The following is a 26,606-nucleotide window of genomic DNA, read 5'->3' as shown; positions in this document are numbered from 1 at the left end:
CCCAATGATAAAGAAGCTACGATATGTTCAAATAAAAGACCCTGGGATCACGGAGCTGCAATATATTCAAATAAAAGACCCCGGGCTAACGCAAGAACATTGTCACTCAGGACCATATCTTCTCGTCAGAATATGCCTCTTCAAGGCAAGGAAGAGAAAGTATTGAATTTAGCAAAGGAATCCAAAACAATGCTGCTAAAAGAAAAATGACACACGAACAAAATTAAGGCATGGCCCACTACAACTGAAACTGCTGGATCCACTCTCATGAAACAGAAACCCAACAAAAAGCGTCTTTCCCAACTCTGAAAAATTGAAAGTCTCGCCGCAATGGAAGCTGATGGTTTGATTTTTAGGTGGTTTATAGTTGAGGGTTTGAAGTTGATAATTTGAGGGTTTGAAAAGAAAGAAATAAAATAAAAGAAAATAATAAGCAAGAGTAGAAATGAAAGTTGAAAAAAAATCCAAATAAATACGTAAAAGCTAAAAAAAAAAAATAAAGATAAAAAATTGATCAGCAAATTCAAACGATAAGTGAATCGAGCACAAAAAAAACCTGACAAATTTCAAAAAGTAACCACACACAAAAAACAAACACCGAAAAGATAACGAGCACAAAAAAAGTAATTTGAAAGTTAAATCCGTGAAAGTAAAAAAGTAATTTGACAATTCAATCCGTATCTGGTAAACCAGAGGGAAAGACCGGAAAGCAAAGTGGAAGGTTGAAAAAAAAAACAAAAAAAAAATTTAAAAAATCAGTTATGCGCATCGGAACATAACATTACGCGTATCGGAACATCTTGGCTTCAAACAAAAAAAAAGATGAGCGCCTATTTTAATTTTGTCTAAAATCATGAGATGTATATGTTCACGACTTCTTAATTACTTTCGACGGGAACCAGAAGCTCAGGGCTTCCACTTCTAGGGAGGTTACCCTATTTTTGGGAGGAATCCCTTCTTTTAGGGACACTTATTTTGAATCTAGGGATAAAGGGAAATCTGGGGTAAAGTAAGGATTTTCAGGGATATCTGGGGTAAATTAATGATTTTAAGAATTCCCAAAAGAAAAAATTCGACCAAAATTCTTGTTCACCATTTGTTTCAGTTACCAATACTTAAAAATTGGATAGATAAAAGAGTGTCAAACAAGTCAAAGAAAAATACTTATGTACCTTACTGTAGGTTCTGTTTGAAGTACGAATATTGAGGGAAATCAGAGTTGGCCCGGCATGCTCTGACCAAGTAGCATATAAAAGCAAGCAATGAAATTCAGACAAAGCTTGGCCGTGACAGCATTGAAAAACCTCTGACTGTAGGCAGTAATTCCAAAGAAATTGAACAGCACATCGGCACATTTTTGGCAGAACATAATCTGCCATTACGTCTTGCAAGCAGCTTGGTCCCTCTCTTAAGGAAATTATCCAAAAGACCAGGCCCTAGCAGGGTCACTCTGGGTAAACAGAAAGCTACAAATATTTTGCGACAAAATTTTTTTTGGTACTACACAACCAGTTAGTCGAGTTGCTTGAAACTGCTTTTTTTCTCCGTGATAATTGATGAGACCACTGATTGTATTAATGATAAACGACTACCTATCATTGTAGTGTTTTTTTTTTAGTGAGAAAGATCTAAACCTTCATGTCAAAATATTGGACATGATTAAGTGTAGTGATGGGTCGGTTGAGGGTCTGACTAACTGCATCAAACAAGTCATTGAAAAAAACTCGATTACGTGGTAAAATATTGCTGGATTTTGTGCAGACATAACTAACGTCATTTTGGAGCCAATAGATCTGCTTCAACATTAATGAAAGCCATGGTGCCCCATATCTTGAATGTGAAATGCTCAAGCCATCTTATTCACTTATATACATCCTATGCATGCTTGTCACTTCCCAAGACAATATAAGACTTAGCGCGAAATATCTATGCCCACTTTTCCAGAAGTGCTTCCAGATTAGATAAGTATGCTGAATTTCAGGAGTTCTTTCAATGCAAAGCACTCTCAATTCTTGCACCAGGACAGACCCACTGGTTGTCCATTCAGGCCTGCATAAAGAGGCTTATTGATCGTCGGGTTGCTCTTACTCAGTATTTCATAGAAACCACGTTTGACGACCCAACTGCAACCAATGGCCTCATCTTGTCAACATTACAAAGCAAGTTGACTAAGCCATACCTTGAATTCATGGACTAGTCTCTCGGCCTCTCTAACGGATTCAGCACAGTTTTTCTACCTGAGCTTCCACTTCTTCACTTCCTAAAGGCAAGTGCCAGCAAACTTGTGAATAATGTTGCGTCTAACTTCAAGAAACTGGACAATATTCGCAGTGTTGGTTTGTTTACCGAACTGGACCCTTACCTTTCCAGTGAGTACCTGCCTTTAGACCAAACACTTATGGGAATAGATGCAACCAATCCAATGCAAGAACTCGTAGATGCTCAAGAGCCAAGTGATAATATTGATCTCTTTTACCAGTGTTGTGGAAAACACTATATAGCCCTAATCAACCAGATCCAAGACCGTTTCAAGTTTGAAGACAAAATTTATGACTTTTGGCTTTGGTTGAACCAAGGAATGCAAGAAATTTGAAGCAAAACTCTCTAAGGCCACTATTTGCGAGATTTTCTGTTCTATGCGAATAGTGTTGCCTCAAGAAAACAGACGTAGAATGGAGGTCGCGGGCAATGACTAATGTCACTGAGCTTCATTTGGGAGATACTCAAGTTGAAGAACTGTCAGTTTAGCAGTACTGGATGAAAATATTTAGTCTGATGACTTGCAGTGGCGAAATCAAGTACCCGGAATTGCGAAAGTGCATATAACGGATCTTCTCTTTACCTTGTAGCAATGTACCAGCTGAGCGTTTGTTTAATCTTCTGAAATTAATCAAAACAGACATCCGAGATAGTGTCAAGAATGTCACACAAGTCTCACTTATTCGAGTCAATTACTGGTTGAAAAACGAAGATAAAGCTTCATCCACTCTCAGCATACCGAAAGCTGTCGCTGGCTTCAAGACGAAGGCAAACGCTACGTGCGATGAAGTGCTGGAAATGACACTTAATTAAACTTTTTTGTGTATTCTCGGTATTTTAAAGATGTTATACGCATCATTATCTGAAGTAAAAAATAACAATTTGATGCTGCGCTATGTTTTTTTCGTGTAGATTGTATGGAAATGTAAGGAAAAATATCTCTTTTTTCTAGGGAGAAGAATATGGAGAAATCAGACATAAATACAGGGAATTTTAAGGAAAATTGATAAAAAAGTAGGGTAAATTGAGATCGAAAAGTGGAAGCACTGCAGAAGTTGTACTGTTCTGCCCGGCACCAACAGATTTTGGAATTACTTCCGGCGACCACTTCAATATAATGGCTGCAGCTTCCCCAGTGATCTCCAGCCAGCCTCTGTCTCACCTCCGACCGTGATTCTAGATTGCCTTTGAATTTTTTCCAAAGATTCTTGTTCTATCCTCCTGGCTGCTGTCCCTAGGAGGGTACTGGCATTAACATAACAGCTTTTGCTTTATTTTAAGGACCTTGGAATGACTTCTAATTACCATTTTAGTTGATCGGTTGCAGTATTTTCTATAATCATCAGCCATTATTTATCATATCGACAACCATGTCTCCGGGAACCCCCAAGTGGCTCCAGGAAATCCCCACACTTTTTGTACCAAAAGATTAGACGGTCAAAAGAAGCAGACATGGAAGTCGTCTCTTAGGGGCTACTTCCCAGCACTGGATTCACTATGGAGAAAACTACATAAATTGACCCACCAAATCATCGTCCCGAGATCAATGGCTAAATGTGAAGCTCTTGCTGGAATGATACTGGAATTGTAAATTTACATTTCGCCTCTGGAACGAATCTAGCAAAGAAAAGCCACAGACTCGATGAGGAAAACTACCAAAGTTCCTAAGCGAGGGGATCCTACTCCTAATTGGAGATTTTAATTGGCTTAAAACCATACAAGATTAAAAAAAAAGAGGATAAAACAAGAAACAGCAGCTTAGCGAAGAAATAAAATAAATAGTGAGAACATGAAGATTATGGGATACCTGGAAGGAATAGACTACGGAGAAAGACTCCCCAATAGTGGATAAACGTAGAGCAAGCAAAGTAGATCGAATTTATTGCAATGAAAACATGACAGTGAATAAATTAAAAATTTTAAAACATGAAGAATTTTCTCTGACTATTCTACTTTCGTAATTGAAAAATAAGATTGCCAAACTCACCAAATTACAAAGAAAATATTTTTTTGAGGGTTGAAAAAGCGATCAAAGAAAAAAAAATCAACAAGAATAGAGGAACAACAGAACAATTCAGACAGGGTATCTAGAACATAGTCGAAGCTCAAACAGAAAACACTAAAGTATATACGTGAAATTAAAACTGAGCAGAACACAGAGGAAAGAGCATATATAACACACCAATACAGAGCATGGCTGCCAACGTCTTGGACATGAACGTGTCTGCTGAGTATCCCAAAATGTGTCTTTTAGTTAAAATGTGCCGTTATTCAAATCTAAAAAAATTGAGGTTATTTTTTCACCTGTTGTATTATTGACCGAAAGACGTAATGAAAACGAAAAAATTCATATAAAAAATTTATACAAACGACAGTGTGAAAACACAAAATTCATATAAAAAAAACATGCAAGTCCCTTACTTTAGAGAAAATCCTTTACTTACGGCATCTCTGGTAAAACCTGGGTGCTCAAAAACAAACAGAAAAAAACATACCGAGAAAAAGCACTACTTGGTGAAACGTGACATTTTTTTTTACCAAAATATATATCCGGTTGTAAAATATTTCGTTTTATGTCATAAAGCTATACAATGTGTCCCTTTTTGCCCTTTTATGTCCCAAATTTCAAAAATGTTTCACCTTTTACACCTTTTATGTCATTGTGTCTCGGCACATGGGAATGTGTCCAGTTGGCAACCCTGCAACGGGGTTCTTTATTGACTAAAAACGAATATAGAGACTGGTCTGAACGTTTTACAAGAGAGGGAAGGTAGGGTAAAGGGAAAGTAAAGGGAAAAATAAAAAAATATAGAAGAAAAAGAACACCCAGCATAGAAGCGGAAGAACAGACTATTAGACATAGATATGCCGAACAAATAAATTTGGCCCAAAAAATCAAGGTTAGGAAAAAAGAGGGGAGAGTGAAATTACAGAAGGCAAAATACTTCGATTGGTGAGCCTCAACCAAGGTCAAGGCCGTCGTACCCAGATGGGGGTTTGAACCCCTCCTGAAATTTTTTATTGAATCTTAAAAATTTAAAAAAAATGGATATAAACAAATTTTGTATGCGTTTTTTGAGTTTTTTTCGTACACCCCCCCTAAAAAAAAAAATTCTTTTAATAAAAACCCCTCCGAATAAAAATCCTGGGTATGGCCTTGACCAAGGTTAAAACTTAGTTATTGGGAATCACCAAATGCTAGAAAACGTTTGATTCAATAAATTCCAAAAATTGTGAGAAGGTCAACATCTGTATTAATATAATTCCTTGTAAAGGGACATTAACTACTAATTTTACCATACAATAAATGAGTGACTCATTTGAAAATTGGCCAACTCTAACTTGCCATGTCTGTAAACTTTGTGTGTTTACACTATCAATAGTAAACAAGTGGCGCAATTTCATCAAAACCCCTGGAAGGGAAGAGGGGCAATTTTTTTCAATTTTCAAGCTAATGGAGCCAATTTTCCCAAGTCAACTGAAAACGACATGGCATAACGCAAATGTATAAAGCAAAAGCAAATAAAAGCAAAAGTACAGCCTACTAAGGAAAAGTGATCTGTTTATGTGGATGCTTCAATTTTGTAGGCCAATCTTCGCTTTGACAAGATTTTGAAGACGCTAAACTTCTGCTGGAGAACGGGAGTAACTGGAAGAGCAGCTGCCCTCCTATTGTACAGCAAATTAAACCCCTGCAGCAAACCCATTTATTTCAAATACAACGATTTGCAAATACTTAAATATAACTATTTTATTCAAGCACAATAACTTTAAATAAATACAAAAAAGTGCAAAATGAACAAATAAGTCTGATTAGCTCAGACGATGGAACATCAGATTCTTAATGTCAGGGATGACCTTCGAGCTCAAAGGTAGGCGTTTTCTTCGGTTAGGCGTTTTTCCATCGGTTAAAAGTAAAATAATTCGACAGGTATTCCGATTTGAGCAAAACATTATTTTATATATATATATATATATATATATATATATATATATATATATATATATATATATATATATATATATATATGTATATATATATATAAATCAATATTAAACTAAATTACGCATGCAGATGGATTACAAACTTGAATAAAGTCGAGCGGGAATAAGGTGGGTTTGTATTTTCTCTTCTTAAGTGATTACTTCCAGAGTTGTTAAATTTCAAATGTAACCTGTCACCGTTTGTTGAATGATCAAATAAAACTGAATTTAGAACGACACTTTGTTTAATAATAAAATTTTGACATATGCGGTCTTTTAAAATTTACAATAATGAAGTAATTGCCACTTTCAAGGGCCGAAGGCTTTAGCGAATGGAGAAAGGGCTTTTGGATAGTTGACTATGAAGAAGATCCGCAAGAACATAATAAAATGAATTTATCCAGATAATCTTCCCCAAACATTATATAAAAATTCTAGGAAATAAAATAATCAGATAGGTACGTTAAAATGTGCTATATACGAGGGAGATTTTGATGCTGTTAAGGTTGGAATTGAGTCTGTAATTGGTGTGGCGTGAATTCAGGAATAAGTAAGGCTGACCAACAGATTTGAAACCCTGGATCTGCTGCGAGATGAAAGTTAAGAGACAGCTTGGACTGCTATCAGAAAAACCTACTATGATACTGCCTACGAAACACTTGGTATGAAAAAGTCGCAAAAGAATAAATGGATCTCCGTCGAATCGTGGGATCTGATCGAGAAGTGGGCTGACAAGAAGAAATCTTTTCTCAACACTCTTTCCCTTGATGCAAGACACCCTCTTGAACTAGAGTATGCTAAGTTTGATAAGGCTATAAAGAAGAGCGTCCGTGCTGATAAAAGCCCTAGCCTTGAACAGAAGTCTGAGAAAGCTGTTAAAGCTGCTGGGCGAAGGGACTCTCAGTTAGTGTACCTAGCCGTGATTGAAATAGCAGGAAAACGTGAGAAATCATATACACCTCTCAAAGATCGACTTGGACCATTTCGTACCGATCCTGACAAAGTGAGGGAAGTCTGGGTGTCACATTTTGAAAAGTTTTTAAATAGACAACCGCCTGCTGATCCTCCAGATATACCAGCCACACCATTTCTAAATCTAGTCGTCGATATTAAAGTACCCTCTGGTGGGGAGATGCTAAAGGCGGCTAAGAAGCTGAAGTCTAGAAAGTCCACTGGGAAAGACCAAATTGCGGTTAAAATGATTAAATGCCCAGTATATTCATGCATAACTGTATGGACCACTTTTTTCTCTATAATTTGGAGAACAGAAGAAATTCCCAAGGATTGGATAAAAAGTACTCTCGTCAAAATATTCAAAAAAGGCGACGCTGCAAAGTACGAAAATTGGAGAGGTATCAGCCTTGTATCTATACCTAAAAAACTATTGGCGACTATACTACTTAACAGAATCCAACCAGCTCTAAACGAACATCTCCAAGAGGAGCAGCATTGATTCCGGCCACAGCGCTCATGCGCTGATCTTGTATTTACTCTTAGAATGCTGCTAGAAGAAGCAAATGAATGGCTTACTATGCTTTACTTGGTCTTTTATAGACTTTGAGAAAGCTTTCGATTCGATAGATCGCCAAACGCATTGGAAGGTACTCACATACTACGGTATTCCTCATAAGCTCCTTCGAATCATTGAAGCCTTCTACAAAGACACAGAATGCTGCGTGAAAAGAAGTGACGGGAGTACCCGTTACTTTTGTATCATGACAGAGATGAAACAAAGTTGTGTGCTATCACCACTTCTATTAATTCTCATCATCGATTATATTCTCCGAACCTGCGACGGACGAGGGATCCAGTTGGATAATAAGAGACTCGGAGATGTTGATTTCACTGACGATATCAGCCTCTTAGAGTACTGAAAACAAAAACTCCAGTATTACCTTAACCCCATCAGGGACGCTGCAGAACCCTATGGTCTTAAGATAAATCCAAATAAAACAAAAAGTATGGCAAACACTGGAACTCCACTCAACCTACAATACAATAACCAGACGATAGAGCAAGTCCTAGGGTTCAAGTACTTAGTAAGTACTATCCAAAGTTCAGGATCTTGTCAGTGAAAAGTCAAGCTAAGAATCGGGCAGGCTAACGCATTTTCCAGGAAACTGTCTCAAATTTGGCGCAGCCAGAAGTATTCTCTCACACTCAAGCTGAGGCTGTTCAACAGCAACATCCTCTCAACGCTTTGCTATGGTTCCGAAACTTGGCAGATTGATTAAATACTTGAAAAGAAACTTCTTGCGTTAAAAAGCTCTTGCTTAAAACATATTTTAAATAATCACTAATCCCAGAAACTAACAAACCCTATTGCATTATAGAAGGCATCTAAACCACTGATAACCATAGTGATCAAGCACAGGAAGCGGAGACACCTTGGTCACGTTATCCGCATGCCCGAAACTCGACTATCAAAGGTCACATTTCAGTGGCAGCCACGTGGTATCAGAAGAAGAGGACGCCCCAAAGACACCTTACAACGCAGCTACCGGGCTGACCTGACATACCTCACTGCTTCAATCCAACCTGAATGGGAGGATGTTTGGGCGGCCGCAGCGATGAGGTATGACTGGCGACTCTTCTTCGATGCTCTAAGCGCCCCTAGAGGCACAGAGGATCTAAGGTCTAAGGTAAGCAAACAAATAATGGAGGAAGACGACAAGGCAAAACATGTCTGGTTCTCATTGAAGTTCATCATATATTTAACGAAAAAATGTTATTTTGTATATTCTTTTTATTTTCTTTAATTTATTCGAACTAATATTTACAAAAATTATTTCAAAGTTATTGAAAATCAAAAAATTATTTAATGTCATAAGTTCTTTTCTTGATTTAACTGGCGCACCAGGACAAACATATTAAAAGCACAATAAACCACCCATGGGGGTTCTGATCCAGTTAATGACATCAGCGGGGGGGGGGGGGGGAGGGGGCTCACGCTAATCTGTACACCGAATGAAACACTCAATGTCCTCGCATCCCTACTGCCATGGACCATTACAAAATTCTTGTCTGACCGTTGTGATGAGTCGGTCTTTTTTTTTTTTTTTTTTTTTTAACGCACAGCTATTTGGCCAGTCGTGGATAGAGCCAAGGATACCAGAAAAATATCAAATGGGAGTCAAAAGAAATGACAAGATATATATTATAAAAACCTGGGGCACGGAGTGAACGAAGAATTTACAAAAATTTGGGGAGGGGGCAATAGTAAACTTACGAAAAGGACACATATCTGATAATTAGAGCTAGACAATTTTCAATTAATCCCTTTAGCCGTTTTTGGGATGTTGCAGATGTGCCATATGGACAAAATTGGATGTGCATAGAGTATTTTGGTTTAGTTCATGATACTTAAAAAAATACCTGAAGTTCCAACGTAATGCCCTGAGTTTTCCCTCGGATATTGCACATAAACCCTTTCGACAATCTGCATACATATAGTTTATTTTGATTTAGTTTTAAGTCTCCTTTAACTTTCCCTGTAAGTTTCAACTTAATGCCTTATTCTATTCCTGAATAATACATCTGTACATTTTGACAACAAGAATGTACTTAAGCTCTTTTAATGTAGCTCGATAGTAGTAGTAGCAGTAGTCACAATAATAACAGTCAAAACTAGTCACAGTTGCAGCTACAAGTAGTCACAGTCACATGTAACCATAGTTGCAGTTCCAAGTTATTGCACTGGCAGTCAAAAGTAGTTGTAGTTGCAAGTAGTGAAAATCACTGTGTCAGGTAGTCACCATCACAGTTAAAAGTCACAGTTGAAAGTATCTACAGTCTTAAGTAGCTGTTGCAGTCAAAGTTGCATGTAGTCGCTATCACATTTCCAAGCAATCACAGTCGCAGTCGCAAATAGTCACAAGCAGTTAAAATCGTATACAGTCACAGTAGCAGTAGTAGCAACAGGTAGTAGTAGCAGAAGTAGTAGTTGTAGAGGCCCCTAAAAGTTCAATTTATCATCTTCGATTGTTTAAGAGGCAATGCTATTACTTCCTTTTGACAACCTGCATGCATATAGTGCTTATACATTATTTTTTCAATTCACGAAAGATTCCCTGAAACATCACATTCAACATTCATATTTAGTTAAACATTCCCCTCAACACGCCCTGAAAGTTTTAATGTTTTAGTTTTATCAGTTCCTAAGATATCGTAAACACGCCCGTATGACACACTTGGATGGACACTATGTCTTCTGATTTAGTTCAATATCCCCAATAACATGCACTGAAACTTTCAACATAGCCCTCCTAGCTCTTCCTGGGATATTGCACATACGTCCTCTTGCCAAAATGGACATACATAGTACTTTTGTTTTAGTTTTACAACCCTGTCAACTTTTCCTAAAAAAAAACTTAATAACTTATTCTGTTACTAGAAAATCATGTCACTGCCAGTTGGACAACCTGGTACGATCGTATCATTCTAGTTCAGACCTCAGATCGTATCTTTTTCAGTTTCTAGGATACATACAAATTCCATCCAAGATTCTAAATTTCACGGCATCTGGGAAATTATTTTAAATGGCGCCAAATTGAAAATACAAACGCTCTTATACGTTTCTTGGCACAGATTAGGCTAGACATTGAAAATCTCATATTATCCTTAATATTTTAAAAAATTATAAAAAATAATCCTCACAATACCTGTGTTGCTTCGGAAGCAGATATACCGGTGTCTTCTGTTACCATAGACTTTTCAAAGTCACAAAGTTTTGAAGCCGTATTAGAAATCTCTTCAGTCGGCTCACTTGCCCCTTGAATGTCTGCTATTCGAAACTCTTCTTTCTAAAAATAAGTGAAATAAATAAATTCACTTTAATTATATTTTTTTAAAAGTTATTAGTAGGTTATAAGTAATTATTTTTGTTTTATGTTAGGCCAGTGTATACGTATTTAATTCATTTTTTTTTTAAATCTTTTAGTACTCATATTAATGCGTCGTGTGTAGTTGAGAGTTGTAAGTTTTTATATGAGGTATTTGGGATTTTGTTATCATACATTGTGTGTTGTTAGCGCAGTGTATAGTTCATTCTTGAAGCTTTGGAGGGATGTGGACTTAAAATTTGACAAACAAAAAGGGATGAGAGAAGCGGGAGTTCACACTATATATATAATAACTTCTGCCCATTTTGAGTTTCAATGTTCCTCTTTAATTTCAAAGAATATTTTTTTATCTGATTTTTGACCATTATAGCATTTGTCAATTACCACTTTTACAGCTTTAGGGACTGTTTCGCCAATGGGTCTGATCTAAGTATAAATGAATATTTTGTCTTGCAGTCTCAATATGCAACACAGTTTCAAAAGATTTTGTAGATTTCGGCCTTTTCCCATTCCATGGCTTAACTTCACATATGATATAATTTCGTTTCTCATAGTAACTAGTGTTGGACGATATCTTAATTAAACGATATATCGATATTTTTACTTTCGATAATTGATAATCGATATATAGATTTTGATATTTCTGATCAACTTTTTTTCCAGACGAACTTTAGGAACAAAATTCAATAACAAAATTTACAAATAAGGAGTATTTTGAAAATTTTAATTTAAATTTTAATTGCACATTATCTAAATTTTTAATAAAATAGATAAACTTTCATTTCATGAATGAACATTACAAAAACCCTGATTTGGAATTAATCTTGCTCAGGATACATGAAAATAAACTACTGGCTATTTTTGGCTATTCAAATCAGCAACATTTCAATATTTTCCCTGAGAATTTGTTCAGCCTGCCAGTGATTAAAAAAAAATTCTTTTTTTTCAACTGAAAGAAGGAGCAACATTAAAACTTAAAAGAATAGAAATTTTCCCAAATATAAGGGGGATAAAACCTTCTCAATATCGCTCTTTACGCGAAAGTCTTTTTGTATTTTAAAAATCTCCTGACTCTAATTAAACGACCCTTGTGTTTCAAGAGTTGTTCTTAAATAATTAGGACAAAAAGTTAAAATTAGCGCAAAAAGCGAGGTATTCACCCTCATACAATGGGTAATTTATGTTTGTTATAATGTCGCTCCTTACTTTTAGTTAAAAAAATTAGTTGTTTTTTTTTATTTAATTTATGATCGTTTTTCAAACAATGCAGGAAGATTCACCTTTTCTCTCCAAGGAAAATCTACCCAAGAAATGTTTGCTTAGAAAAATTCTCCCGCGTAAGATCCCCCATCCCCCAGACAGTACCATCCCTGCTGAAAATTCCCCATAAAGAAACTTCTTGTGGCAATTCCGCCTGGAAAATTGTTTTTAGCCTACTTTCGGTTGAAAAAAAAACTTATTTTTCTTATAATTTCTAATCGTTTTTCAAATTACGCCCGAAATCCTCCCTCCGTGGAAGTTTTTTTCTGGAAATTTTCTCCTCCCAATGTCTCAATGGAAGGTTTCTCCCACGTAAAATTCCCCCTATTGAAAGTCTCTCCTGCGGAAAATTACCACCCCACGAAAATATCCCCCAGACAACTATAACTCCTTTGAAAATTTTACCTGGGCTATTTCCCCAGAATATCTTCCAATATAAAATTGAATTGGCAAAAAGAAAGTAGGTCAAATAAAATGAATTTCGTATACAAATTTTGGTAAATTTCCCCGCGTATAGTTTCCCTTTGAAAGTTTATCCCTGGAAACTTTCCTTCTCGCGAAAAATTCTCCCCACAAAATTCTCCCACAGATAATTCCCCCAACAGAAAAATCACCCACCCCCCAAAAACGTCTGTTTATTTCCAAATTACAAATACTATATGTAAACACGGGACAAATTTCATAACTTACAACCCTTTTCCCAGGGAATTGCAGGACTGTGTCACCTCCAGAGACGTGATTACTTGACCTTTCAACTATACTGATCAAAATGACTATCTAAAAATGTTGATCAGCTGACTTTGGGAAAATGTAGCGTGGGAGGGAGGGGAATTCTATTTGCCCTTTGATAGTTTTGGTCTCAAAATGGAGAACTAGAACTGTAATTCCCGTTTGAGTGAGCCCTTACCCAATCTTATATGACCATTGGTTCGATGCGATCATCCTGGCAAAAAAAAACAAAAAAAAATTAACAGAACTAATAAACACGCATCCGTCATCTTTCGGGCAAAAATTATAAAATTTCACATTTTTGCAGATGAAAGCTAGAAACCCCTGCAGTATGATTTTCTGATATGCCGAATCTGATGGTGCGATTTTTATTAAGATTCTTTGATTTTTTTTATAAATCTTCATACAAATTTTCTGAGGCTCGTAACTTTTGATGGGTACATAAAACTTGATGAATTTTATATATCTGGAGTCGGCATAAAGAGCCAATTTAATTGATGTATGTACTATTATAAAAATTCCGTGTTTTAGAGTTTGGGTTGTCAATGGGCCGAGTTGCTCCTTACTTACAGATTGTTACCACGAGCTATTTGATTAACTGATCAGGCTTGGAATCCACTTTCAGAAAGGACATTGGTGGCGGGCATCGACATTAATTTTATATCAAGTTCATATAGGTATTTCTGAGACTCATTTGCAATACTTCCATGACTTGGTGGTGGAACTAAAGACTCCCTACTGAAAATCTGTAGAGCCATGATAGATGCAACTACTGAGGAAGCTTGCTTTGCATTGACTACTAAAACTACGTCATGTGCTCCCCAAAAACTGGCTGGATTCTGTAGTGGCTGAATCACAGGGACTGTGACGGCACTTACATCTGTTGATACAAATTCCAGTAAGACCCAATCTATGTCTCTTGCTATTTTAATCTCAACTTGGAGATGATTGTCATAGTTAATACACAATTTCTAGAAACGTGAATTGAGGTATGTCGCAATCGTGACCTGACCTTGAGTGTAATCTGAGCAATGCCTATAAGCTTAGAATATATTTTATGTAGCCAAGACTTTTGGAGGTTCTCAGTGACATTTTAGAGCTCACCCACACTAAACGTAGTTTAAGAACAGGCCTTAGTCAATTTATGGATACAGCTGTGCATGCTGTGTATCAGCGTATATGAGTCAGTGGATTGAATACATTATCCTTTTTCTCGGCCATTTGGGGAACAAATTTTTATGTTGGATATTTTCTGCTGGATGTTCACCGGCAGACACAAGAAAAAGCCGAAATAATATAGTTTTCGATATTCGATATTTTGTGCGATAAATCGATATATCAATATCGACATCTAATATCACCCAACAATAGTGATAACCTTCTTTTAGATTTTCGTCAAAGATTTTTTCGATGAAAACAACCAAAAAAGGTATCCATCACTGAAAACCAAAAACAGATATTTTTCGAAATCCAAGAAGAGCAATAAAATTGCCCCACCCATGATGTGCTAGCTCTTTCTCTGATTTGGGATGCTTTTACTGAAATTGATAAAAAGTATTTCAGGTCAGCGTTTTCCCGGTACCCTAAGTCTCTGATAAGTATGCCGCTTTGGAGCAAGAACATATGTCTTATCTCTCATTACGGGATTGCGGTCCTTTTAGCTGCAGTCGTTGGTAGAGGAACACATTTTTTGGAAGCACTGATCCCTTGTTTTCACTACTTTATACATTGACATAGTGTTGTTGTTTTCTCCGTGCTTTTTATGAATCCGTTGTGCTTCCTCATACTTGCTTCATTGTTTTTCTCTTTTTTTCTTTTTTTTTAGTCCAATAAAACACTTTTATGTGTTTTTTAGGAAATAAATGCATCATCATCAGCGTTCCCGCAATCACCTTACTATTAGATTCCGATCCATATCAATACAACCTACAGTTAGGCCGTATTCAGGGGAGGGTTACCAGGTTTGATCCCCCTCCCCCCCAAAACAACAACAAAATTGACAGATTCGTATAAAACATACAAAAATGCATAAAAAAATTTAATGGGTAAAAAAAGTGACCTCTTTGCTGCTAGAGGCAATCCGTGTTCTTTCGATGCGAGAACCCTGTGCTTGCGACAACTTTGTGGTATCCTTGCCAATTATTTTGGGTGTTATACTATCCCCATTTCTGTTCGAAATGTTTACTCCAAGCATGGCCGCTAATTCAAGTATCCTTTCCTAAAAAATTAAAAAGTAATTAAGTATACAATGAAAAAAAAGAAGAAGCAAGAATAAACAAAATCCAATAATAAAAATAGTCTTAAGTAGTTCAGAGGGATCTTCAACAATAACTATTAGTTTGTAACAAATAAAAAAGGACTGTTTAGAAACGGGAAACTTCATTATAATAGACTTAGATTCATATATATTTACATAGATTTAGATTCATATATATTCAGGGCCGGAAAAAGGGCGATTGGGTCCAATCGGGCCAACGTTTTAAAGGGCCACGCACCACTATCAAAATGAACAATTGATCTTCAAAATTGTAAAGTGTTCTTAACAATTCCAGTAAGCGTTGCCTCTGGAGAGAGATGATTTTTCAGGCTAAAGCCATTAAAAAACTATGTGATATCAACAACAAATCAGGATAGATTAAAGAGTTTAGCAATCATGTTGACTGAAAGTGAAGACCCAAGGAAAATATATTCTAAAAGCGTTTCAGAAGCATTTGCAGAACAAAAATTTAGAAATATGAGTAGAAGGCTATCTTATACTCCGGGGGGGCACCATATTTGGGCATAGAACCACGTGGTTTATGGTTTTCTCACTGAGAATGAAAAAACAGGAACTTTCTCACATTTATGTCTGTTTTCTTGGATGGTTATGTGTGTTGGTCAATTTATTTGATGTTTTTCATGGATGTCAACAGCAGTTCATGTCTGTTTTATGGCTTTTGTCAGTGAGAATGGAAAAACAGGAACTTTCTCACTTTCATGGATTATTGAGTCATTAATCAAATTGTTTCCGGGCAAGGTTAATTAATGTCTGACAGATGACGTCAAGTTAATTAATGTCTTTGATGTCTTTCCAAAGAGTATGTTTCCGAGGCAAAGTTTAGATCACACATGACAGATGATGTCATGATTGATTGATTGACATGAAAGGGGAATTAATTTGTTGTTTCTAAAGAGAATTGATTTGACACGAGAGGGAATTAATTTGTTGTTTCTAAAGAGAACTGTCTCCAAGCGAATGTTTAGATCTTAGCGACGAAGAGATTGATTCACGTAAGGGTTTCCAAATAATTTGAAATGTGTCAGCGCAGAGATGCCAAAACAAAAGGAACTCTCTGAAGTTACATTTAGGGATTATTTGGGCGAAACCGTTTTAGCCATTATAGGGATTTATATCGGCGAAACAGTTAGACATTTTAAAAGATGATTTAAAAGATGATTTTAGAAGAGAATTTGAGGGTAAAACTCTGTGGTCGTTATAATACACAAGTTGTATTTTAACAGCGTCGTGAGGTCCCCTACCCCAACCCCCAAGGGTTCCGATCCCCCTACCCCAACCCCAAAGGGTTCCAATCCCCCTACCCCAATCCCGAAGGAAGCCCCCGGTACTCAAAGGTCCCCTAAGCTCCCAAAGGGCCCCCAGACCCGCAAAGGCCCTCCCCAGACCCCTAAAGGCCCTCCCCGGGCCCCCCAAAGGCCCACCGGGCTCCCAAAAGACCACCGGGCTCCCAAAGGGCCCCCCGGACCCCCCAAGGCCCTCACCCGGTCCCCAAAGGACCACCCGGCCCTAAAGGGCCCCCCCAGCCCCCCCAAGGACCCCAGCCCCCCAAAGGCCCCGGAGCTCCCTTTTTTTAATACTTTTTATGGCTTTATTATATATTTTCAGAACAAGTTATTTTCTTAATGACCATGCTAAACCCATTTTACAAGTTGAAGTACCCATCCCTTTCACCCACAACTTTACTATACTGATTTTTGAATGCTCCAACACCAAGCAATACTTTTCAAAGCCATTTCAGAACAACTTCTTTTCTTAATGTCCTTCTTAATCCCATTTTACAAATTGAAGTACCCATCCTTTACACCCACAACTTTACTATACTGATTTTTGAATGCTCCAACATCAAGCAATACTTTTCAAAGGCATTTCAGAACAAGTTCTTTTCTTAATATCCCTCCTAAACCCATTTTACAAGTTGAAGTACCCATCCTTTTCAACCACAACATTACTTTACAGCTCTTGAAGGCCACAACACCAAGAAATACTTTTCAAAAGGCATTTCAGAACAAGTTATTTTCTTAATGTCACTTCTAAACCCATTCTCCAACTTGAAGTACCCATCCTTCTCACCCACAACTTTACTTTACAGCTTTTGAATGCTACAACATCAAGCAATACTTTTCAAAAGACATTTCAGAACAAGTTTTTTTCTTAGTGACCGTCCTAAATCCATTTTACAAGTTGAAGTTCCCATACTTTTCACCCACAACTTTATTTTACTGCTTTTTGAATGCCCCAACTCCAAGCAATACTTTTCAAAAGGCATTTCAGAACAAGTTCTTTTCTTAATGTCCCTTCTAAACCTATTTTCCAACTTGAAGTACCCATCCTTTTCACCCACAACTTTACTCTACAGCTTTTGAATGCCCCAAAACCAAGAAATACTTTTCAAAAGGTATTTCAGAACAAGTTATTTTCATAATGTCCCTCTTAGACCCATTTTACAAGTTGACGTTACCATCCTTTTCAACCACAACATTACTTTACAGCTTTTGAAGGCCACAACACCAAGCAATGCTTTTCAAAAGGCATTTCAGAACAAGTTATTTTCTTAATGTCCCTTCAAAACCTATTTTCCAACTTGAAGTACCCATCCTTCTCACCCACAATTTTACTTTACAGCTTTTGAATGCTCTAACACCAAGCAATACTTTTCAAATGACATTTCAGAACCAGTTCTTTTCTTAATGTCCCTCCTAAGCCAATTTTACAAGTTGAAGCACCCATCCTTTTCACCCACAACTTTACTTTACAGCTTTTGAATGCCACAACACCTAGCAATACTTTTCAAAAGGCATTTCAGAACCAGTTCCTTTCTTAATATCCCTTCTATACCCATTTTACAAGTTGAAATACCCATCCTTCCCACCCACAATATTACTTTACAGCTCTTGAAGGCCCCAACACCAAGAAATTCTTTTCAATGCATTTCACAACAAGTTATTTTCTTAATGTCCCTCCTACACCCATTTTACAAGTTGAAGTACCCGTACTTTTCACCCACAACTTTACTTTACAGCTTTTTGAATGCCCCAACACCAAGCAATACTTTTCAAAGGGCATTTCAGAACAAGTTATTTTCTCAATGTCCCTTCTAAACCTATTTTCCAACTTGAAGTACTTATCTTTTTCACACACAACTTTACTTTACAGTCTTTTGCATCCCACAACACCAAGAAATACTTTTCAAAAGACATTTCAGAACAAGTTTTTTTCTTAATGTCATTCATAGACCAATTTTACAAGTTGAAGTACCTATCCTTTTCACCCACAACTTTACTTTACAGCTTTTTGGATATCTCAACACCAAGAAATACTTTCAAAAGACATTTCAGAGCAAGTTCCTTTCTTAATGTCCCTCCTAAACCCATTTTACAAGTTGAAGTACTTATCTTTTTCACCCACAACTTTACTTTACAGCTTTTTGGATACCCCAACACCAAGAAATACATTTCAAAAGGCATTTCAGAGCAACATCTTTTCTTAATGTTCCTTCTAAAACCACTTTACAAGTTGAAGCATCCATCCTTTTCACCCATATCTTTACTTTACAGCTTTTTGGATACCTCAACGCCAAATATACCTTTCAAAAGGCATTTCAGAGCAAGTTCCTTTCTTAAAGTCCCTTGTAAACCCATTTTCCAACTTGAAGTACCCATCCTTTTCACCCACAACTTTACTTTACAGCTTTTTGGATATCTCAACACCAAGCAATACTTTTCAAATGGCATTTCAGAGCAAGTTCCTTTCTTAATGTCCCTCCTAAACCAATTTTACAAGTTGAAGCATCCATCCTTTTCACTCACAACTTTACTTTACAGCTTTTTGGATGCCTCAACACCAAGAAATACCATTCAAAAGGCATTTCAGAGCAACTTATTTTCTTAATTTCCCTTCTAAACCCATTTTCCAACTTGAAGTACCAATCCTTTTTACCCACAACTTTACTTTACTACTTTTTGGATACCTCAACACCAAGCAATACTTTTCAAAAGGCATTTAAGAGCAAGTTCCCTTCTTAAAGTTCCTCCTAGACCAATTTTACAAGTTGAGGCATCCATCCTTTTCACCAACAACTTTACTTTACAGGTTTTTGGCTCTTTTGAATGTGCCAATATCATGCAATACTTTTCAAAGACATTTCAGAACAAGTTCTTTTCATAATTTCCATTGTAAACCCATTTTACAAGTTGAAGTAACCATCCTTTTCACCCACAACTTTACTTTACAGCCTTTTGAATGCTCCAACATTAGGCAATACTTTTCAAAAGACATTTCAGAACAAGTTCTTTTCTCAGTGACCGTCCTAAATCCATTTTACAAATTGAAGTACCCATCCTTTTCCTCAAAACTCTACTATAAGGCTTTTCGAATACCCCAACATAAAGCAATACTTTTCAAAAGCATTTCAGAACAAGTTATTTTCTTAATGTCCTTCCTTAACCCATTTTACAAGTTGAAGTAGCCATCCTTTACAACCAACACCAAGCAATACTTTTCAAAAGGCATTTCAGAACAAGTTCCTTTCTTAATGTCCCTCCTAAACCCATTTTACAAGTTGAAGTACTCATCCTTTTCACCACAACTTTACTTTACGACTTTTTTTTCTTAATGTCCCTCCTCAACCCATTTAACAAGTTGAAGTACCCAACTTTTTCACCCAGAACTATACTTCACAGCTTTTTGAATGCCCACAATACCAAGCAATACTTTTCAAAAGGCATTTCAGAACAAGTTATTTTCTTAATGTTCTTCCTAAACCCATTTTACATGTTGAAGTTCCCAACCTTTTCACCCGCAACTATACTTTACAGCTTTTTGGATACTTCAACACCAAGAAATACTTTTCAAAAGAAATTTCAGAGCAAGTTCCTTCTTAATGTCCTTTCTAAACCCATTTTATAAGTTGAAGCATCCTTCCTTTTCACCCACAACTTTACTTTACAGCTTTTTGGATACCCCAACACCAAGAAATACCTTTTAAAAGACATTTCAGAGCAACATCTCTTCTTAATGTTCATTCTAAACCCATTTTACAACTTGAAGCATCCTTCCTTTTCACCCACAACTTTACTTTACAGCTTTTTGGATACTTCAATATCAAGAAATACCTTTCAAAAGGCATTTCAGAGCAAGTTCCTTTCTTAATGTCACTTCTAAACCCATTTTCCAACTTGAAGTAACCACCCTTTTCACCCACAACTTTACAGATTTTTGGATATCTCAACACAAAGAAATACTTTTCAAAAGACATTTCAGAGCAAGTTCTTTTCTTAATGTCCCTTCTAAGCCAATTTTACAAGTTGAAGCATCCTTCCTTTTCACCCACAACTTTACTTTACAGCTTTGTGGATACCCCAACACCAAGAAATATCTTTCAAAAGGCATTTCAGAGCAAGATCTTTTCTTAATGTCCCTTCTAAAACCATTTTACAAGTTGAAGCATCCATCCATTTCACCCACATTTTTACTTTACAGCTTTTTGGATACCTCAACACCGAAATATACCTTTCAAAAGGCATTTCAGAGAAACATCCTTTCTTAATGTCCCTTCTAAACACATTTTCCAACTTGAAGTACCCGTCTTTTTCACCACAACTTTACTTTACGACTTTTTTCCACACCCAAACATCAAGCAATACTTTTCAAAAGGCTCTATTATATTTTTTCAGAACAAGTTTTTTCTTAATGTCCTTCATAAACCAATTTTACAAATTGAAGTAGTTATCTTTTTCACCACAACTTTATTTTACGACTTTTTGCACACCTCAAGATCAAGCAATACTTTTCAAAAGACATTTCAGAGCAAGTTCCTTTCCTAATGTCCCTCCTAAACCCATCTTACAAGTTAAAGTACTTATTTTTTTCCCCACGACTTTACTTTACTACTTTTTTCCACACCCAAACATCAAGCAATACTTTTCAATGGCATTTCAGAACAAGTTTTTTTCTTAATGTGCTTCCTAAACCAATTTTAAAAGTTGAACTAACCATCCTTTTCACCCACAACTTTACTTTAAAGCTTTTTGAATGCTCCAACATCAAGCAATACTTTTAAAAAGACATTTCAGAACAAGTTCTTTTCTTAGTGACCGTCCTAAATCCATTTTACAAATTGAAGCACCCATTCTATTCCTCACAACTGTACTATAAGGCTTTTCGAATACTCCAAAATCAAGCAATACTTTTAAAAAAGCATTTCAGAACAAGTTCTTTTCTTAATGTTCTTCCTAAACCCATTTTACAAATTGAAGTAGCCATCCTTTACAACCAACACCAAGCAATACTTTTCAAAAGGCATTTCAGAACAAGTTATTTTCTTAATGTCCCCCCTAAACCCATTTTACAAGTTGAAGCACTCATCCTTTTCACACACAACTTTACTTTACGACTTTTTTTCTTAATGTCCCTCCTAAACCTATTTTCCAACTTGAAGTACCCAACTTTTTCACTCAGAACTATACTTCACAGCTTTTTGAATGCCCACAACACCAAGAAATACTTTTCAAAAGGTATTTCAGAACAAGTTATTTTCTTAATGTCCTTCCTAAACCCATTTTACAAGTTGAAGATCCCAACCTTTTCACCCGCAAATATACTTTACAGCTTTTTGAATGCCTTATCATCATGCAATACTTTTTAAAGACATTGCAGAACAAGTTCTTTTCTTAATGTCCGTCATAGGCCCATTTTACAAGTTGAAGTACCCATCCTTTTCGCCCACAACTTTACTTTACAGCTTTTTGAATGCCCCAACACCTAGCAATACTTTTCAAAAGACATTTCAGAACAAGTTCCTTTCTTAATGTCCCACCTAAATCCATTTTACAAGTTGAAGTACCCATCTTTTTCACCACAACTTTACTTTGCAACTTTTTTCTTAATTTCCCCCCTAAGCCCATTTTACAAGTTGAAGTACCCAACTTTTTCACCCAGAACTATACTTCACAGCTTTTTAAATGCCCACAACACCGAGCAATACTTTTCAAAAGTCATTTCAGAACAAGTTCTTTTCTTAATGTTCCTCCTAAACCCATTTTACAAGTTGAGGTACCTATCCTTTTCACCACAACTTTATTTTACAACTTTTGTGCACACCACAATATCATGCAAGTTTCCACTTCAGGTCAGATTTTTTTTTGTGCACGCCACAATATCATGCAAGTTTCCACTTCAGTTCAGATTTTTCTCAAAGAGATGAAAAAATTTAAAATACTGTTCCAAATTTTTTCATAGAAGATAGAAAGTTCAAGTTATCTTATGAATTTTATTAAAGAACGCGCGCGTACGTAGGCTAACCTAAACTAACTTAACCTAACCTAACATAACTTAATCTAGCCTAACCTAACCTAACTTAAACATGGAGAGACGGTTAGCTAGCTAACCTAACCTACCTAACCTGCCTTAACCTAAACTAATCTAACCTAACTTAATATAGTCTAACCTAACTTAATCTAGTCTAATCTAATCTAACCTAACCAGACTCGCCGAAAAATCTCCCCCGGTCGACTTTATATTTTTCTCTCACTCTGCATGCTGGTTGGATATTTTTTATTTTCTTTGAAAAAAATTAGAATTGAACTAATAACTTTTTTCTTTTCTCTAAGAAAATTCAGAAGAGAACTTTAAATTTCTTTGTGTCTTTGTGAAATTAAGAATTGAAGTGGAAGATTTTAATTTTTCTCTGGAGAAATTAGAATTGAACTGTAAGTTCTTTAATAAAATTCAGACTTGAGTTAACTTTTTATAATCAATTTAAAACTTTTTCTATCTTCTATGAAAAATTTAGAACAGTAATTTTAAATTTTTCCATCTCTTTGAGAAAAAATCTGAACTGAAGTGGAAAATTTTTATTTTTCTTGAAAAATAGAATTGATCTGTAACTTATTTCTTCTCATATGGATAGTTAGGAAAAGAACTTGAACTTTTCTTCACATCAATGAGAAAATTAGCTCCTTATCTTCATAGAGAAATATTCACGAACAATGTGTAACTTTTTCTATCTTCTACAAAAAATTTGGAGGAGAATTTAAAATTTATGTCTTTGGGGAAACATCTGAACTGAAGTGGAACCTTTTTATATTATTAGGAAAAATAGAATTGATCAAAAACTAATTTCTTTTTCATTGAGAAAATTCAAAAGAGAGCTTGAACTTTTCTTCACTTCATTGAGAAATTTCAAATAGAACTTTAAATTTCCTTTTGTCTTTGTGAAATGAAGAACTGAAATGGAAGATTTTTATTTTCTTTGGAGAAATTAGAATTGAACTGTAAGTTCTTTAATAAAATTCAGAAGATAACTTGAACTTTCTATCTTCTATGAAAAAATTTGGAACAGTATTTTAAATTTTTTCATCTCTTTGAGAAAAATCTGAACTGAAGTGGAAACTTGCATCATATTGTGGTGTGCACAAAAAAAAAATCTGAACTGAAGTGGAAACTTGCATGATATTGTGGTGTGCACAAAAGTTGTAAAGTAAAGTTGTGGTGAAAAGGATAGGTACCTCAACTCGTAAAATGGGTTTAGGAGGAACATTAAGAAAGGAACTTGTTCTGAAATGACTATTGAAAAGTATTGCTCGGTATTGTGGGCCTTTAAAAAGCTGTTAATTACAGTTCTGGGTGAAAAAGTTGGGTACTTCAACTTGTAAAATGGGTTTAGGAGGGACATTAAGAAAAAAGTTGTAAAGTAAAGTTGGGGTGAAAAAGATGGGTACTTCAACTTGTAGAATGGGTTTAAGAGTGAAACTAAGAAAGAAAATTGTTCTGAAATTCCTTTTTAAAAGCATTGCTTGGGGTTGGAGCATTCAATAAGCTGTAAAGTTTTGGATGAAAGGGATGGATACTTCAACTTGTAGAACGTGCTTAGGAGGGATATTAAGAAAAGAACTTGTTCTGAAATGTCTTTGAAAAGTATTGCTTGATGATATGGCATTCAAAAAGCTGTAAAGTATAGTTGCGGGTGAAAAGGTTGGGAACTTCAACTTGTAAAATGGGTTTAGGAAGGACATTAAGAAAATAACTTGTTCTGAAATACCTTTTGAAAAATATTTCTTGGTGTTGTGGGCATTCAAAAAGCTGTGAAGTATAGTTCTGAGTGAAAAAGTTGGGTACTTCAAGTTGGAAAATAGGTTTAGGAGGGACATTAAGAAAAAAAGTCGTAAAGTAAAGTTGTGGTGAAAAGGATGAGTACTTCAACTTGTAAAATGGGTTTAGGGGGGACATTAAGAAAATAACTTGTTCTGAAATGCCTTTTGAAAAGTATTGCTTGGTGTTGATTGTAAAGGATGGCTACTTCAACTTGTAAAATGGGTTTAGGAAGAACATTAAGAAAAGAACTTGTTCTGAAATGCTTTTTTAAAAGTATTGCTTGAAAAGCCTTATAGTAGAGTTGTGAGGAAAAGGATGGGTACTTCAATTTGTAAAATGGATTTAGGACGGTCACTAAGAAAAGAACTTGTTCTGAAATGTCTTTTTAAAAGTATTGCTTGATGTTGGAGCTTTCAAAAAGCTGTAAAGTAAAGTTGTGGGTGAAAAGGATGGTTACTTCAACTTGTAAAATTGGTTTAGGATTGACATTAAGAAAAAACTTGTTCTGAAATGCCTTTGAAAAGTATTGCTTGATGTTTGGGTGTGGAAAAAAGTCGTAAAGTAAAGTCGTGGGGAAAAAGATAAGTAGTTTAACTTGTAATATGGGTTTAGGAGCGATATTAGGAAAAGGAACTTGCTCTGAAATGTCTTTTGAAAAGTATTGCTTGATCTTGAGGTGTGCAAAAAGTTGTAAAATAAAGTTGTGGTGAAAAAGATAACTACTTCAATTTGTAAAATTGGTTTATGAAGGACATTAAGAATAAACTTGTTCTGAAAAAATATAATAGAGCCTTTTGAAAATTATTGATTGATGTTTGGGTGTGGAAAAAAGTCGTAAAGTAAAGTTGTGGTGAAAAAGACGGGTACTTCAAGTTGGAAAATGGGTTTAGAAGGGACATTAAGAAAGGATGTTGCTCTGAAATGCCTTTTGAAAGGTATATTTTGGTGTTGAGGTATCCAAAAAGCTGTAAAGTAAAAATGTGGGTGAAATGGATGGATGCTTCAACTTGTAAAATGGTTTTAGAAGGAACATTAAGAAAAGATGTTGCTCTGAAATGCCTTTTGAAAGGTATTTCTTGGTGTTGGGGTATCCAAAAAGCTGTAAAGTAAAGTTGTGGGTGAAAAGGAAGGATGCTTCAACTTGTAAATTGGTTTAGGAGGGACATTAAGAAAGGAACTTGCTCTGAAATGTCTTTTGAAAAGTATTTCTTGGTGTTGAGATATCCAAAAAGCTGTAAAGTAAAGTTGTGGGTGAAAAGGGTGGGTACTTCAAGTTGGAAAATGGGTTTAGAAGGGACATTAAGAAAGGAACTTGCTCTGAAATGAATTTTGAAAGGTATTTCTTGTTGTTGAGGTATCCAAAAAGCTGTAAAGTAAAGTTGTGGGTGAAAAGGAAGGATGCTTCAAGTAGTAAAATGGGTTTAGAATGAACATTAAGAAGAGATGTTGCTCTGAAATGTCTTTTAAAAGGTATTTCTTGGTGTTGGGGTATCCAAAAAGCTGTAAAGTAAAGTTATGGGTGAAAAGGAAGGATGCTTCAACTTATAAAATGGGTTTAGAAAGGACATTAAGAAGGAACTTGCTCTGAAATGTCTTTTGAAAAGTATTTCTTGGTGTTGAAGTATCCAAAAAGCTGTAGAGCATAGTTGCGGATGAAAAGGCTGGGAACTTCAACTTGTAAAATGGGTTTAGGAAGAACATTAAGAAAATAACTTGTTCTGAAATGCCTTTTGAAAAGTATTGCTTGGTGTTGTGGGCATTCAAAAAGCTGTGAAGTATAGTTCTGGGTGAAAAAGTTGGGTACTTCAACTTGTAAAATTGGTCTATGAATGACATTAAGAAAAAAACTTGTTCTGAAATGTCTTTTGAAAAGTATTTCTTGGTGTTGTGGTATGCAAAAGACTGTAAAGTAAAGTTGTGTGTGAAAAAGTACTTCAAGTTGGAAAATAAGTTTAGAAGGGACATTGAGAAAATAACTTGCTCTGAAATGCCCTTTGAAAAGTATTGCTTGGTGTTGGGGCATTCAAAAAGCTGTAAAGTAAAGATGTGGGTGAAAAGTACGGGTACTTCAACTTGTAAAATGGGTTTAGGAGGGACATTAAGAAAATAACTTGTTGTGAAATGCATTGAAAAGAATTGCTTGGTGTTGTGGCCTTCAATAGCTG

The 26,606-nt window shown here is 35.9% G+C and overlaps 1 protein-coding gene across 1 annotated transcript in view; it reads right to left on the bottom strand.

Moving 5' to 3' along the window:
- LOC148940248 (uncharacterized) overlaps nucleotides 1-26,606 on the bottom strand; it is a 57,471-nt gene that overhangs the window by 4,645 nt on the left and 26,220 nt on the right. The window contains exons 3-4 of the mRNA XM_089106499.1: nucleotides 15,133-15,291; nucleotides 10,905-11,045 (exon numbers count right to left, since the gene is read on the bottom strand). Coding sequence (XP_088962625.1) covers nucleotides 10,905-11,045; nucleotides 15,133-15,291 — 300 coding nt within the window. The remainder of the gene's footprint in view (nucleotides 1-10,904; nucleotides 11,046-15,132; nucleotides 15,292-26,606) is intronic.

Source organism: Artemia sp. Qi Xiang Cuo, chromosome 20 (assembly GCF_049724085.1).
Source record: "Artemia sp. Qi Xiang Cuo chromosome 20, ASM4972408v1, whole genome shotgun sequence".
Classification (NCBI taxonomy): Eukaryota; Metazoa; Arthropoda; class Branchiopoda; order Anostraca; family Artemiidae; genus Artemia; species Artemia sp. Qi Xiang Cuo.
Note: the sequence above shows the minus strand (reverse complement) of the source record. Positions and strands in the feature narration are given on the sequence as shown.